Genomic DNA, 17413 nt, shown 5'->3' on the forward strand with positions numbered 1-17413 from the left:
GTCCCTTTAAGCACATTACAGGTATTTACAGTAGCTGTCTATTCATAGTTCCTGCTTGACATGTTGCTGTGTTCCCTAGAAATTTAATTACCAATCTGACTCGCAACATTCTTCACAGTTGTCATGCAGTTCACAACTTCAGCCTTCCCAAGGAAAACAGAAAAGTAGGAGAGAAACGGTCACGTGATCACACTTACCGAGCGTTAACCTGCTCGAGGGGCCATGTCAGGTGACCCGGCCTCGAAGAATAGACAGTCTGCTCATGTTATGACGGGTGTTAACGTGGTAATTGTGAGGTGAGGTCGGCGAGAAGAATTTGCACAGATATTCATTTATACAGCAAGTCCCATTTGCCCTGAAACGGTATTTGAGAAATGTTATTTATTGACCAGTGACCTTATCAGTGTTCCCCTTGAATGCGGCAGAGCAAAAGTCTCTCGCTGTTAAGCAGCCCATCTGTACCTTCTATAGTCTGCATAATAATACATCCCAGTCCACATCACAACACAGGCTCCTCATAGAAACTGAGCCTCCAAGGACTCAATTACTGCTCTCTCGGCTGGCGACGACAGGAATATGATGTGTGTGCGTGCATGTTTGAGTCTGTCAGAGATTTTTAAAAGGACAGTTTTGTCTCATACAGCTTTTTTCAGCATTAAATTCACCGTCGGCAAGAGCAGCCAAACATCTTGTCAGTAGCCTGTGCACATAGTAATCTACGAATTTGTTATTACAAGCAGGAACATTCGCTATATTGTACGAAATTAACTTCATCAAAAGATATCACGTTCACGCAGAGCTTTATAATCATGTTTAATTAATGTTAACACAAGGGGTAATATCCTGGACAGGACGTGCACCTCAATGGAGTCAATGGAGCCGAGGTAAACCGAGAACAAGAGAAAACGAGGTGCGGATGATCCGGCGAATGATAAAGTGAATGAGCCACAAGTGGGACTTTACTGTGAGGATTAGATCAGACGCTGTTTGAAGTGCGCTGGCAGTTTGTTTAATGTGAAGTGCACTGGGTCAGTTCAGTGGATTACTGCCACCCATTTTGAACTTACTGTTTCACCGATGGGTTCAAAGAGCTCTTCAATAAATTTCACAGCAAGGGCGGCCTGGATATTCTTTTTCTTAGCAAGTAAGTAGATATTTCTTTAGCTGGAGGCAGTTTTTTATTACTCTTTTGCTATACGATGGTCATGTTCAGACTGCATCTTTTCCTTTATTACAATTTTAAATGCATTTAAATGTACAGTTGAAGTCAGAATTATTGAATTATTAGCCCCACTGTATATTTTTAAGTACTTTTCAACACATTTCTAAACATAATAGTTTTAATAACTAATTTCAAATAACTGAATTATTTTATCTTTGTCAGTATGACAGTACATAATGGTTTACTGAATATTTTTCAAGATACTAGTATTCAGCCTAAAGTGCAGTTTAACGGCTTAACTAGGTTAATTAAGTTAATTAGGCAAGTTAAGGTAATTAGGCAAGTCATTGTACAAAAAAAATATTGCTTAAGGGGGCAATAATAATACTGACCTTAAAATGTTTTTTTTATTTTATTTTTTTTATAAAAATTTTATTCTAGCCGAAATAAAACAAAACATATTATAGGAAAAAATGAAAATATTTATGTTAGTAAAATTCTTAAGGCAAAAATATGGGGAATGAAAGGTGATCAAAGAGGAAAACCAAGCAGAATGCAATATGTTTTTCCCTATGTTATTTTCCATCTATTTTGTGAAATTGTGCAAAAAATAAATTGAAAATATTATCTTCAGTGTGTTTTTAGGATACAAATACAAGGCTTACTGTTGCAGGGATAATAAAGCTATTTCAGTACTATCTAAAAAATAATTCATATGGATTTTCACACAAATTAAGACTTTAGTTCTAATCAAATTAGCTTACTTGTTTAACAAAAAAACCAACAGCGTCAGTAAACATGCTGAGATGAAATGTGGGATTTGATGCGTGAAGAAATCCAAGAGGAATACGACTTTTTTATTGCATTGCATTTTCTTTTTGCTTTCTGAAATGCAAATATTTTCTTCAGTGTTTGTATACACACTCACCGGCCACTTTATTAGGTACACCTGTCCAACTGCTTGTTAATGCAAACTTCTAATTAGCCAATCACATGACAGCAATGCATTTAGGCATATAGACATGGTCAAGACGATCTGCTGCAGTTCAAATGGAGCATCAGAATGGGAAAGAAAGGTCATTTAAGTGACTTTGAACGTGTCATGGTTGTTGATGCCAGATGTGCTGTTGTATTTCAGAAACCGCTGATTTTCAAGCACAGTCATCTCTAGGGTTTACAGAGAATGGTCTGAAAAAGAGAAAATATCCAGGGAGCGCAGTTCTGTGGGCGCAAATGCCTTGTTGACGCCTAAGGTCAGTGAAGAATGGCCAGACTAGCTGAAAGAAAGAAAACAGTAACTCAAATAACCAATCGTTACAACTTAGGCATGCAGAAGAAAAACTCTTAATGCACAATATGCCCAACTTTGAGGCAGATGGGCTACAGCAGCAGAACAATTTGGCTATTTTAACAGCACAACACATCATGTTATAAAGCGTGAATCATCTCAGACTGGTTTCTTGGACATGGCAATGAGTTCACAGTACTGAAATGGCCTCCACAGTCACCAGATCTCAATCCAATAGAGCACCTTTGGCATGTGGTAAATTAGGAGATTCACATATAGTTTCCAGATGTTACTGATGTCACAGTAGGCTACTTTGAGGACAAAAAGTGTCAACCATTTAATTTTGATTGATCAAAATATATTATTTCACATTACATTTGGACAATCTAGGAGAGCGTAGGATAAATTAAGAGAACACTGGATTTCATTTTCCATGTTGTAATTTTCTAGAAAAAATATAGAACATCCTCCTTGCCTGTGTGATCAGTACATTTTGTTCTAGTAATTATACTGATATTTACTGGTATTACTCTGTAAAGGGGCTATCATCATAGGACTACAAGCATCAGTTACATTTGCCAAATGGGATAGTAAAGTGTCCATCATAATCACTCTTCAACCTCACCCAGGTACTTTTTGCCTGCTGTTTCATAAGTAGGCTACTGTTAGGTTAAATCTACTACTCTTACTGTTTTTCATCTTCTGCCTATGCATTTTCTGTCTTAATGCATTCTAGTCCTGATGTCCACTGCACACAGAAAGGTGTGCGTGTGGCTTCAGTAATCATAGAGGCAATATGATGGAAACCAAGCATCCCCCATCACTCACATTTCGCCATGCCTGACCTCATGGAGGAAAAAATAACAGCGGTCCTAATGAGTTATCAGGACTGATGGCTTATCGTGTGTGGGACCTCTCTGTGTCCTTGACTCAACAAGGATGTATAGCCGACCCGAGTCATAAATCTCCAAAAGAAAACAAGCTGTAAGCGTGCATTTGTGTGTCTGTGATACTGAGAGCGCATCTGTGTGATTATAATCCCAGTAGTCGCCAGATTCAGATGTCTGCCCATGCGTGAGCTCTAATAACGTTTGACAGCAAGCACTCGAACTCCATTTATGAAGGTTGTTATTCGCAAATTAGCTGCATGTTCATAAGTGAGTGTGTTTGCGTAGGGCGAAGGGTAGGCCGTCACGTGACCGACTGCAACATAGCGTAAGTCATTTGCGCCGGAGACTCGCAGAGAGCGAGCAGATGGGCGTTGTGATTAAAAGCGAGATATTGCGGAGCATTAGATTAAAGAATGATGTCAATAAAAAGTGTTTTAGGCTGCGAAAACAAAGGCAATCTGAAACACACGCTCTGATTTGCATATTTAAATGCGTGTGATGTTCGGGGTTAGATTGGCGGTCTAATGATGCATTTAGCCTGTAATGAATCAGGGATGGCAGCTCCCGGGCTCAGCCGCAGGGACTGCAGCAGGGCCACTTTGAAGTCATCGCATTTGAAGTGGAGTTTAGAGCTGCGGACTCCAAAAATAAGCACACACCACTGGGAGACGGATCTGCAAAGGCTCAGCGTCCAGATGCAGGTTCATCCTTAAACTGGAGCAGGTACATGCGACCCTGGAGGAGCAAAAAAAAAAGATGCTCTTGCCCTCATCCAGCAGTCAGCAAGCAGGAAAGTGCTAAACATGCCCAAAAGTTGAGCTTTTGCCACAGCTGCAATCTGCAAATAAACAGAGAAAAACAGAGCAAATAAACAGTGATGTTTCTTTATCATGTCAAATATGACTTGTAGAATATACGGCCAAAACTTGTTGCTTAAGGAAATTCTGCCCACGCAACTGTGAATTTTTGTGTGCAATAATTTAGTCAACTGAAATTGTGAAAACACTGTTATAATGAGCTGTTCATGAAAAAAGGAAACAGTATGACTAGGGCTGCTTGATTAATCGAAAAAAGTTCACAATCCCGATTTGACCCAACACAAAATCCTAATTCAGCCTTCCTATGATTCAGCTGATTATATGTTCATGATCAGAAGAGTAGCACAAAGGCGGTCACACAAGCCTTCACATTGTTTTATATACGTTGTTCAGCAACATAGACACCTCCAAAAAATCATAAGTGAGCTGATGCACTGTTTGTTTACTACTGAGAGCAACACCTTAGCAACCCCCTAGCAACACCTTAGAAACGGCCTAGCAACACCTTAACAACCACCTAGCAACATCTTAGCAACCACCTAACAACCAATCAGAACACCCTAGCAACTTCCTAGCAACACCTTAGCAACCATCTAGCAACATCTTAGTAACCACCTAACAATCACTCAGAACACCCTAGCAACCATCTAGCAACACCTTAGCAACCACCTAGCAACACCTTAGCAATCACCTAGCAACATCTTAGCAACCACCTAACAATCACTCAAAACACCCTAGCAACCATCTAGCAATACCTTAGCAACCATCAAGCAACACCTTAGCAACCACCTAGCAATACCTATAGCAACCACCTAGCAACACTTTAGCAATCACCAAGAAAACCTTGGCAAGCACTCAAAACAACATAGCAACCACCTAGCAACACCTTAGCAATGACCTAGCTACACTTTAGCGAACACCTTACAACCACTCAGAACACCCTAGCAACACCTTAGCAATGGCCTAGAACACCTTAGCAACCAACTAGCAACACCTTAGCAACCACTCAAAAATGCTAGCAACCACCTAGCAACATCTTAGCAATCAGATAAAACACCCTAGCATTGCCTTAGCAACCACCCAGAACATCCTAGAAACCGCCTAGCAATACCTTAGCAACCACCTAGCAACGCCTTCGCAACCGCTCAAACACACTAACAACATCTTAGGAACCAGATAAAACACCCGAGCAACACTCTAGCAACTAACCATAACACTCTAGTAACCACATAGCAACAACTTGCAACACCTTAACAACCACCTAGCAACACCTTATCAACCACCTAACCACTTAGAACACCCTAGCAACACCTTATCAACGACCTAGAACACCTTAGCAACCAACTAGCAATGCATTAACAACCACCTAGCAACACCTTAACAACCACCTAGCAACACATTAGCAACCACCTAGCAACAACTCAGAACACCTTAGCAACCACCTAGCAACGCCTTAACAACCACTCAAAATATCTTAGCAACGCCTTAGCAACTGCCTAGCAACCACCGAAAACACACTAATTGCCTAGCAACACCTAAGCAACCACTCAGAACACCCTAGAAACCATTCAGAAACACCCTAGCTACCACTTAGCAATATCTTAGAAGCTGAAAACACTAATATCATTACCTGTTCATGCAAAAGGTCCTACTCTAAACCAAAAAGCAAAGGCATTGTTTGCATTAATAACAGTTTCTGGCCGATAACACTGTTTAATGTATTTGCGATTCAGAGTTCTCCTTGAATAGGGCACTAATGAGGGTGAGCATTAATTAACAGGCCCTGCCAGCTTATACTAAATAAATGTCTGGTATTTGAATCGTTCGGCTGACTTGCTGTATATCAATGAAGCTATCCTGTCATATTTCATTGTAAAATGTTGTATTATGTTGCACTTCTGGCAAACTGGCAAGAAACTCTGTGCCATTTACTGACAAAAGCACTTTGGCGAGTGTTGGTTTTGAAGCGTGCTGTTAAACCTTGTTCCTTGAAGTGTGTTATGCCTTTACTGTGGGATTAGGTCAGTGAAGTATCGCTCGGGTCGACCTTAAGATTAGATGGCTGAATAATTGACTTAACTTCGTGTTAAACAACTCGCAGCTCCAGCGAACAATATCTGCCTCTCCGTAGTACATTTAAGCAGTGGCACGCAGCCGCCAAGAGATCACTGGATGTAATGTAAAAGGATTACACAGATAAGAGATGTCATGTCAGAGGGAAACAGATGTACATGAGGGTGACTGACCCGTCCAAATGAGAATTATGACTATCGTTTCCTTTAAACGAGAGCTTAGTTCAAATTTGAAGGTTTTAGACAGAGGCTGGATAATAGAAATATCATTCACGCTGTGCTAAACTGGCAGTGGAATAAAATATATGCTCATGGAGAAATGACTGAGGCAAACTACCCTGAAGTCTCGGACTCTCTCTGTCACTCGGCCTGTCATTTTAGGTTGATTCGCTCTCTTGTTAGAAAATAACAAGCATGGCTTTAGCCCCAGACAGCCCTTGAATTGGAGTTTATCCTCCACTTTGACTGACAGATTGTAGACTCTCACTTTAACACTTTTTCATGCTCAGTTTGAGAAACGGGACATTTTTGTTGCTCACTCAGGACTCAGTAGTGACAGGTGAACTTTAATGCATTAAGCAGTTAAGCAATGATAACAGGTACGACATGAATTGTTTCATATAAACTAATGGCTTTACAGTGCATCCAGAAAGTATTCGTAGCGCTTTACTTTTTCCACATTTTTTTGTTACAGCCTTATTCCAAAATGGATGAAATTCATTTATTTCTTTGAAATTCTACACTCAATACCCAATAATGACAATGTGGGAAAAAAGAGTACAGCCATTTTCAGATCTCTCTAGAGATGTTCAATAGGATTTAGGTATGGGCTCTGGATGGGCCACTCAGGAACATTCACCGAGTTGTTGTGAAGCCACTCCATTGATATTCTGGCGGTGTGCTTTGAGTCTTTGTCCTGCTGGAAGATGAACTGTCGCTCCAGTCTGAGGTCAAGAGCACTCTGAAGCAGAATTTCATTCAGGATGTCTCTGTACATTGCTGCATTCATCTTTTCCTCTATCCTGACTAGTCTTCCAGTTCTTGCTCCAGAAAAACATCCCCACAGCATGATGCTGCCACCACCATGCTTAACTGTAGGGATGGTATGAGCCTGGTGATAAGCAGTGCCTGTTTTTTTTCCTAACGTAATGCCTGGCATTCACTCCAAAGAGTTGAATTTTAGTCTCATCAGACCAGAGAATTTTGTTTCTTACAGTCTGAGAGTCCTTCAGATGTCTTTTGGCAAATTCCAGGCGGGGAGTGGCTTCCATCTGGACATTCTACCATACAGGCCTGATTGGTGGATCGCTGCACAGATGGTTGTCCTTCTATAAGGTTCTCCTCTCTCCACAGAAGAACCCTGAAGCTCAGACAGAGTGACCATCAGGTTATAGATCACCCCTCTGACTAAGGCTCTTCTCCCCCAATCACTCAGCTTACATGGCCTGCCAACTCTAGCACGAGTCCTTGTGGTTCCAAGCATCTTTCACTTACGGATGATGGAGACCACTTTGCTCATTGGAACTTTCAGAGCAGCAGAATTTTTTCTGTAATCTTCCCCAGCCTTGTGCCTCTAGACAATCCTGTCTCTGAGGTCTACAGACAGTTCCTTTGTCTTCATGCTTGATTTGTGCTTTGACATGCACCGTCAACCCTGGGACCTTATATAGACAGGTGTATGCCTTTTTAAAGCATGTCCAATCAACTGAATTTACCACAGGTGAACTCCAATTAAGCTGCTGAAACATCTCAAGTATGATCAGTGGAAACAGAAAGTACCTGAGCTCAATTTAGAGCTTAACTGCAAAGGCTTTGAATACTGATGTACATGTGATTTTTCGGGTTTTTTATTTCTAATAAATTTGCAACAATTTCAAAAAATCTTTTTTCTCACTGTCATTATGGGGTATTGTGTGTAGAATTTTAAGGAAATAAATGAATTGATGAATAAATGAATTGAGTTTGTCAACAAATGTTACTTTTTGTTGTTTGACTACAAATGCATTTTTATGATAATAAAATTGTAAAGAGTAGTAGTATTAATGAAGCATTGTGATTAATACTTTACAATTATTAGTTTTACTAAACACCACTGTCATGTAAATGCATCAACTTTTTACTTAAAAAAAAAACTGCATCATCAGGCGATATCCCTTCTGTTCCTCACCCTGTGTGTAAAGCTGCCACTATGCACTAATACACACCTAATGGCTGTCTGTTTGCAGTTCTCGGTGGCTTTATGGTTCATTCCAGTCTATAAAGTGTGATATAATTCTCTGTTGTCAGCTGACTGTGTCCCTCATGTCTCAGTCTCTCCACAGACTCTCTGTCAGTCACACATCCTTCTAGCTTCCAGTGAACAATTACATTAGATGCCTAATGCTGTAAGAAATAACAGAGCGCCAGAACTCTTTTCAAACCCAGCCCACCGGCTGTTGCTCGGCAACAACACAGCCCCTATGATGAACACTGTGCTTTTGCTATTGTGCAGTTGGAAAAAAAGCATTCTATTTAAGTTCTGTCTTTTCATTTCTAGCTTTTGGTGTCTGATGAAACTCCTAAATGTTTAACAGAAGTAAAAACATTATTGGGTTACTCCCTGGGGAAGGATGCTATTGTCAGTTAACTACTCAAATTGCTGTTGGACTAAATAAATGGGTCAAAATTGAGAACTGCAATGGGTCTGCATTTAAATATTACAGTATATGCAACTAAAATAAATAATATTATCAAATAGAGCATTTAATTGCAGAAAATTAAACTGATCAAGATGCTTAGTAAAACCTAGCAGTTTAGAGCAATGTTTCTCAACCACCTTCCTGGAGGATCACCAGCCCTGCACATTTTACATGTCTTTGTAAACAAACATACCTGATTCCGATCATCAGTTCATCAGTGGAGACTGAAAGACCTGTAATGGGTGTCACAGACAAAGGAGACATCCAAAACATGCAGAGTTTGTGGTCCTCCAGGAACGTGGTTGAGAAACACTGGTTTAGAGGATAGATCCAAAATGTAAACATGTAAAATATGATATATACACTCCGTTTACTGTATGTCTGACTCTGGATTACAAATCGTTTCTTATGTTACATGGGTACATTTTTGACAATAGCCAAAAATACATATGTAACCCAGAGGTCCTACTGAACCCAACCTGCTCTGAGCTGGGATTGAACCAGTGAATCTTTGCATTGGAGTTGGTTGCTCTAACAAGGAGGCTAAAGAACAAGACTTTAAGGGTTGGGTGCAGTAGGACCGGTGGGTTACACATGGGGGCTCGTCCGGGATGGGAGTGATGTTTAGGGAAGGTGAGAGTAATGTTGGCCTGCAAGCAAAATGCTTAAACTTCCCTCCTCTGTCCTCTAAAGCTGCTCTAGCAACAGATGCTAGAGGCCATGGTCTGAAGTACAATGGTATGGATTACTGCCTCCATGTCAGAGCAACCGACTCCCATGCAAAGCATTAGCGGTTCGATCCCAGCTCATACTGGGTTGAGTGCAGTAGGACCGGTGGGTTACACATGGGGGCTCATCCGGGATGGGGGTGAGGTTTAGGGGGTGAGTGTAATGGAGGCCAGCAAGCAAAGAGCTATGCAGGTAAACGTCTCTCCTATGTCCTTTAAAGGTGCTCTAGCGACAGATGCTAGAGGCCATGGTCTTTAGACTCTTTGTTAGAGCAACCGACTCCCATGCAAAGAATCACTGGTTCGATCCCAGCTCAGATCAGGTTGGTTGCATTATGACCGGTGGGTTACATATATTATAGGTTATAATTATCTATTTTTCTTTATGCCAAAAATCATTAGAATATTAGGTAAAGATTACGTTTCATGAAGGTATTTTGTAAATTTACTTTACATGTATTTTAGTTATATGCACTAAGCCAGGGGTGCCCAGACTCCTGTCCTGGAAGGCCGGTGTCCTGTAAATGTTTAGTTCCAATCCCAATTCCTCACCAAGCTCTCTCTATGTGTAACATAGAACTTCCAAGCAGGTGTGTTGAAGGAAGTTGGGGCTAAAGTAAGCAGGATACCAGTCCTACAGGACCAAGTTCGGGCACCCCTGCACTAAGCACTTCATTTAGACAAATTAAAAGGTATTCAACGGTATCTCAGTATTTTTTACTTTTTTGAACCCTCAGATTCCAGATATTGAGATATCTTTATTTTGACCAAATATTGACAATTTAAAAAAATGTACCCTTCTGACTGGTTTTGTGTTCTAGGGTCACATTTATACACTATTGTAAAAGCACTAAGATGCTTAAAAAATCCATCTTGTCTTTATTCCACTTTTTTTTCTTAAAATTTTCAGATTATTTTGTTGCGACTGTAGAAGCACTTTTACATCATATACACATTATTCCCATAAACCTCTGTAGTAAACTGCATCTGAGACTTCAATGGCTCTATCATCAGCATTTCCTCTTTGATCTGCTCTCTCGCTGAGTTTAAAAATTGTCCAGCGTTTTGACTTCTAGGATTCATCGCATCATAGAATATGGTTGTTTATAAATTATATGGTTGCTTCTTGCATTGACTGGTCCAGTTTACTTGTACTTTGTGAAGATGTCATCTGAGTGGTGAACTCTTTAATGTCAAACTCAAATCACACAGACAGAGCCACACAAAAGGCAGATGAAAGAGTGTTTCGCTCTGTGACTAAACGTGGGAAGACTTGGGGATCCGTTTGGAGGTTGCATCTCTGTCTGTCTTTGTGTCCGGGTTGTTGCATGGCAAGCTTAAGGGTTTCCAAACTGGGGCAGCAGTAAGTGGGTTAGAGCTTGGCTACTTTTAGAGCATGTTGAGGGGAACTCAGACAATGTCTTATCTCTTTCCCAAGCCTCCTTCAAGATACCAGTCCTGACCTGTTTGCATATCAGGACTGCAAATATGTTGATCAATGTCTGGAGCCCAAAAAGAGTTATTGCTAATCATTAACACTCAAGGGGTATCTGCTAGAGATGACTATATTATTGTTACTATCTCTTTGAAAGGCCATTAAGGTTGGTCTCCCATGGGAGAACAAATGATCCTGATATCCCATTATGCCTTTAGCTTCAGTATTGGTACTCGGAGCTTATGCAATTTAGCAAATTTACTTCTAAATCTAAATGCAAATGTTGCTACTTAATAAGTTCTTAAAGTCAACCTAAATCCGCCTTTATAATAATGCATTTAAAGTCAAGGCAAATAAGCCAGGGCTCAGTGTTTTGTTACTGTTGTTAGAGACAAAGGTGTTTTTTAAGCCAGGATTATTTCCACTCATTGGTTTCCTCGTTGTGTCTCCACAGGCGGATCCTCAGGGACGAGACATCGCAATCCGGCCTTTCCTGGAGCACTGCGAGAACACACACATGACCATTTGGCTGGGAATTGTCTATGCCTACAAAGGCCTCCTTATGGTGAGTGAGAACATTCTAGAGAGCGTCAACATGATCGCCATCTGCTCCCACAGACAAAGATGTCTGAATACTCTGTCTTTTCTATCTACATGTGCTAAATGATAATATATATCTCACTGTTGTGAAAATGTCTTCACAACATTACAGACCAAATCTCTTGTGGTATATTAGGATATACAAATGCCATGTTTACAGTAAGTTATCTAATTTTTAATGCTCAACACCTTTGTTTAAAAGAGAGGTGGTGAACATGAATTGAAGTAATTTGCATATTTGTTGCGTAATGTTGCTGCAATCATTGTTGGGTAAAAGATGCAAATCAAAATAAAGAAAAAATAAAACAATAGGGGATATTTTTTACCGATCTAGGCGCAAAGTCTAAAGTTCACAGCGCAAAAGCAATAAAGGCATGTCCGAATCCTTTTTTTGCTATTTTAAGGAGAGAAAATAAAGTTTGCACCCCAGCACATGGTCTAACAGGTTTGTGCTTATTCTCTTAATGAGTTATTGATGTGTTTTAAAGGGTAACGTGCATTAAACCAATCAGTGTCTGGATCCAATCAGAATCTTAAATTCCCTTTAAGAGTCAGCTGCATCATGCCATGGCACATTTGCTATTTACATGGCCAACTTTGTAAGTGGAAAAACTGAATCCTCCACTAGCTAGAAAACAGTTAAACAGAACATTTGCAGCACAAAGATAAAGAACGAGCCTCCTTCATTCTGCCTTATTACTTTACTTTTACTCTTTACTCGTGAATAGGGAAACAGGGCTCCATTAAAACAATGTGGCACAAAACGAGAAAATGAGGGTTGCGCTTGTCTGAAAATAGCAACAAATCGCGCTAAACACATCTTATGCCTTATTACGCCGTGTGTATGATAAGGCCCTAGATCTTCATTAGTTTGATTTTAACATGCATGAGTAGATTGTAGACATAAGAGCACCCCATATTGTGGCTAAATCACTGTAACACACATTTTTTGAGTTGTCTCAGCAAACTTCTACGGGACTTGTAAAAGAATAGTTCATCCCCAGCAGTCCTCATTTAATCGCCTTGGCCTTTATTTAATTCCCTTCTTTTTTTTATTTCAGACCACTGTATGAGCTTGCGCTGGTCTGAATACTTTTAAGTAATATTTTGGGCTTTTTATAACTATATTTGATAGGCTAATATAGAGCATGGCCTGGGTTAAGAATCTTTTAGAAGTTATGAATGTGCAATGAAAATGAGGAAAAATTAATGTTAGTCAACATCAGGGTTTTTATTTAAAAAATACTTTTCGGTTAGGCTTTTCTAAACTTAAACCTTGCCAAACATTGAACACTTGGATTATATGGCATTTACTGTATTTGACCATTCTTGATACTTTTAAAAAGGTTATTATTTCTCCATTTGTATTGTCAAAAATGGAACAGTGTATTTGAGAAACACCAGTGTGAATAAATAATGATTGAATATTCCTTATTGAGTAATTTTCTTTTTAAATCATTTAAAAAAAAGGCAAAACAGTTCATGTGTAAATGTATGTTTTCTTCCATTAATTGCTTTAAAGTAAATCATTTCACAGAGGTGTTATTTTATTTTAAAAGTAATGTAAATGAAAAAAAAAACAAGTTATCAAGTCTTTTGATAACCACTGAAGTACCATAGGGTCCTGAAATACCAACATAGGCTCATTCTGAAAATGTAACCTATATACATTTCTAGAGATTTTGATTTATGATCATGATTTATGTATTTCATCTTTAAAACAAACACTACGGGCCGGCGTGTTCCTTTTCAAGCTTACCAGCTGACTACTTACCTTTCTGTATGGATGGCTTTCTGGCTGTTATTAGTTTGTCCAGTTAGTTTGCCATGTGCATAGGTGGACTTGAGACGCAGAGAGGAAATGACCACAACGATGAGGTTCAAGTTTGGTAAAAAAAAAAAGGTTCCAGAAAGCGAATAAGACAAAAACAGAAGCAAAAAATAAAATCGATGGGTTTGTCAGTCAGTCAGTCGACAGCGGCCTCTTGTGAATATACGAGAGAACAGCAGGTGCGAATGGCACTCACGAGAGATATTTGAGATCTCAAAAAGCATACACCTCAGCCTCTGGTGGATTCACGGAAACAAAAACTCAAAAAAAAATGTAGCTCCTGGGATGTATTTGATGCTCTCCAGAAAAGTATATAGAGGTACGTTTACAGAATAAGCCTGGGTTGTGAAATACTGTGACACTGGAAACAAAAACGATGAGAACCACCCACATTAACAATGTTCATTTTCTGAAATGTAAGCACTGGTATTGCATTGCAGAAATGCAAATCTAGCAAACTGTCTGACTGTATTTTGATACATTGTACCCTTAGGAAGTGATATAATATTAGTGAGATTGCTCTTTCCAATTAACCTCACTTTAGATTACTGGTAAGGGGCCCCAGGAATCAAAATCCCCCAGTCAGTTAACTGCCCATAGCACTGACCATTATCTCTGAGTCAATGGTGGCAACATCCACCAATAAAAAGCTGCCCTTTGACTCTCTTTGTGCTCTGTGGAAATGATTTGTCCATGTATTCTTGCTCCTGTAACAGCAGCAGGTGGTGGGGATGACTGGCAGGCCATTACCTCTGTTTTTACCTTGTCCTACTGTAGATGATCCATGTCAGAGTTCAGACCACAGAGAATCTCTTCTGTCTCTCTTCTGTCTGCCCGTTGGTGAAAACTGGGGGTGTAGATTTAGGGGAAGGCGATGTTATGAAGGGAGTGATCAATGTTAAATAAAAGCTTGTACGAAACTAGTCATGAAATCATAATAGTGGCCAAGTTCAAATGCCATCACACTCACATTCTCAGTTTCTGATATATGACATTTCGGAAAACTTCCCCTCTGCTCTCCTCTTCCCTGTTTGAAAACCTGCTGCTAAATCAGCACAGCTTCACTTACAGCTGACATGTTCCACTAGAATAAGAGGAAAAAGAGAGAATGAGAGGGTGAACAAGCAAAAGGAGCGAGCCTGGCTGGGATTGGATTAGGATTGAATAGATCTGAGGTGAGTGGGTGCAGAATCAAATCTCGGTGTGTGCGTCATTGAGTTAGCTGAGTCATATTTCTCAGAGTTCACTCTTGTCTCACACAAAGGTGCTTTGATTACTGCTCTGACTTCCTGAGAAACTTGGACAGGTGTTGTTAGCTGCCTTTAGAGGCATTAGGGTGCTAAATAAGTCAGCCACAGTTCATTTTCACTGGCTTTATGATTCATCACTGTAAATTGAGGACTGTACATAGCGATGAAAATGACTATCAATGGAAAATGTCATATGAACAATCTTTGTTTTAGGTCTGCTATCAAAGTTATAAAACTGCACAGAATAAAGGTAAAGATATCAACTGAAAATATGACCATAGAGTTTTGGAGGACACCTTAGAAAGGACCACCTTAGAAACATCCTTAGAAACCACACGGAAATGTCACATGCATAATACAATTAAAAGCAAATGCATAATAATACACTTAAAAACAATTCAGAACACTCCGGACTCTTTTAACCACATAGCAACACTTGTCAGGACTCAGAACACCTTAGGAACAACAAAACATCACGAAAACCCAGAACACTTAAGCAACCACTTGGAAACATAATTAAAATAAACTCTGAACACCTTAGCAATCATTTTAAAATGTGATTAAACCCTAAGAACACCAGAGCAACCACTTATAAACACAGTAAATACACCAAAATACATTAGAAACCAATTAGAAACATGATTTTTAAAATGCAGAACACCTTAGTAACCATTTAAAATTGTGATAAAACCCTCAGACCACAGAGTAAAACCCTCAGAACACCATAGCAACACTTGAAAGCATAGTAAATACATCGAAACACCTTAGAAACCAGAAACATGATTAAAAGCAACTTAGAACACCTTAAACACCTTAGCAACCATTTAAAAATGTGATAAAACCCACAGAACCATGGTAAAAACATCAGAGCACCTTAGAAAACGGCTTAGAAACATGAGTTTAATACACTCAGAAAAGCTTTGCAACCATTTTAAAATGTGATAAAACCCTCAGAACACCATAGCAACCACTTAGAAACATGGTAAAAACATCAGAGCACCTTAGAAACCGCTTAGAAACATGATTTTAATACACCCAGAAAAACTTTGCAACCATTTTAAAATGCGATAAAACCCTTAGAACACCATAGCAACTACTTAGAAACATGGTGAAAACATCAGAGTACCTTAGAAACCACTTAGAAACATGATTAAAATAAAATCAAAACACCTTAGCAACCATTTTAAAAGGGGATAAAACCCTCAGCACACTATAGCAACCATCATAGTAAAAACATTAGAGCACCTTAAAAGCTCCTATAGAAACATGATTAAAATAACTTCAGACACCACTTAGAAACATGATTGTAAAACACTCAGAACTTAGCAACCATTAGTGATCAAATCAACAGAACACCATAGCAACCACTTAGAAACAGTAAATACATAAAAACACCTTAGAAACCACTTAGAAACGGGATTTTAAAAATGTAGAACACCTTAGCAACCACTTAGAAACACTGCAAAAACATCAGAGCACCTTAGAAACCACTTAGAAACATGATTTCAAAACACTCAGAACAACTTAGCAAACGTTATAAGAGAGGATAAAACCCACAGAACACCATAACAACTACTTTGAATCATAGTAAAAAAGATCAGAGCACCTCAGAAACCCCTTTAGAAACATGATTAATATAAACTCTTAACACCTTAGCAACCAATTAAAATTGTGATAAAACCCTCAGAACACCATGGCAACCACTTAGAAACAACGTAAAACATCAGAACTCCTAAAAAAACACTTAGAAACATATTAAAAACCCTCAGAAAACCTTAGTAACCACACATAATAAAAAATAAGATAGAAACTACCTAAAATACCTTAGCAACAATGTGGCAACATCTATTCCTGGGTTGTGTCACCAACTTCCTTCAGATAAGGTAAACATCTGCTTGCAAATCTGCCCCTGCCTCTATGCCTGTGATGATAAATATTCTTGCCCTTTTCTCTTTGTCTAGTTGTTCGGATGTTTCTTGGCCTGGGAGACGAGAAACGTGAGCATCCCAGCACTGAACGACAGCAAGTACATCGGTATGAGTGTGTACAATGTGGGCATCATGTGCATCATCGGGGCAGCGGTGTCCTTCCTGACTCGGGATCAGCCTAATGTTCAGTTCTGCATTGTGGCCCTGGTCATCATTTTCTGCAGCACCATCACGCTGTGTCTGGTATTTGTGCCAAAAGTAAGTACTGCAATGCTCCGCCTGATCCGGCCCAATGGGAAAAGAATTGTAGAGGTCAGCGAAAGGCCCTTTCTGGCATTTGATTTGTGCAAATCCCTAGCAAGTTCACCTGAATATAATTGAGAACCGTGCTTACTTTGCATCCCCTGGAGCTCTCTGGAAATAAACACAACGGAATTTGAAAGAGTAGAAAGATTAGACTCTCTCTCACTCTAAACAAATACATCTTACATCGAGTTAGCCTCACCATCTCAACTGTCTGCCTTTGTCTTCTCTCTCTTTTGTTAGTTTGTTACAATGCGAACAAACCCGGATGCTGCTACACAAAACCGGAGGTTGAAGTTCACCCAGAACCAGAAGAAGGAAGATTCCAAGACATCCACCTCAGTGACCAGTGTTAACCAAGCCAACACTTCACGTCTGGATGGACTACAGTCAGACAATCATCGCCTTCGAATGAAAATTACAGAGGTGA

The 17413-nt window shown here is 39.6% G+C and overlaps 1 protein-coding gene and 1 long non-coding RNA gene across 3 annotated transcripts in view; one reads left to right on the forward strand and one right to left on the reverse strand.

The window, feature by feature from the left end:
* Window positions 1-17413, forward strand: part of gabbr2 (gamma-aminobutyric acid (GABA) B receptor, 2) — a 378525-nt gene that overhangs the window by 354259 nt on the left and 6853 nt on the right. For both annotated transcript variants that reach the window (XM_073930931.1, NM_001144043.1), the window contains exons 14-16: window positions 11526-11636; window positions 16714-16938; window positions 17227-17409. In XM_073930931.1, coding sequence (XP_073787032.1) covers window positions 11526-11636; window positions 16714-16938; window positions 17227-17409 — 519 coding nt within the window. The remainder of the gene's footprint in view (window positions 1-11525; window positions 11637-16713; window positions 16939-17226; window positions 17410-17413) is intronic.
* LOC141379142 (uncharacterized) lies at window positions 1979-16944 on the reverse strand. Its single transcript, XR_012395150.1, has 4 exons — window positions 16576-16944; window positions 14473-14586; window positions 14253-14349; window positions 1979-4178 (listed from the first exon to the last, which is right to left on the reverse strand). It is a non-coding gene; the product is annotated as an uncharacterized lncRNA (long non-coding RNA).

This window comes from Danio rerio, chromosome 19 (genome assembly GCF_049306965.1).
Source record: "Danio rerio strain Tuebingen ecotype United States chromosome 19, GRCz12tu, whole genome shotgun sequence".
In the NCBI taxonomy this organism is placed as follows: Eukaryota; Metazoa; Chordata; class Actinopteri; order Cypriniformes; family Danionidae; genus Danio; species Danio rerio.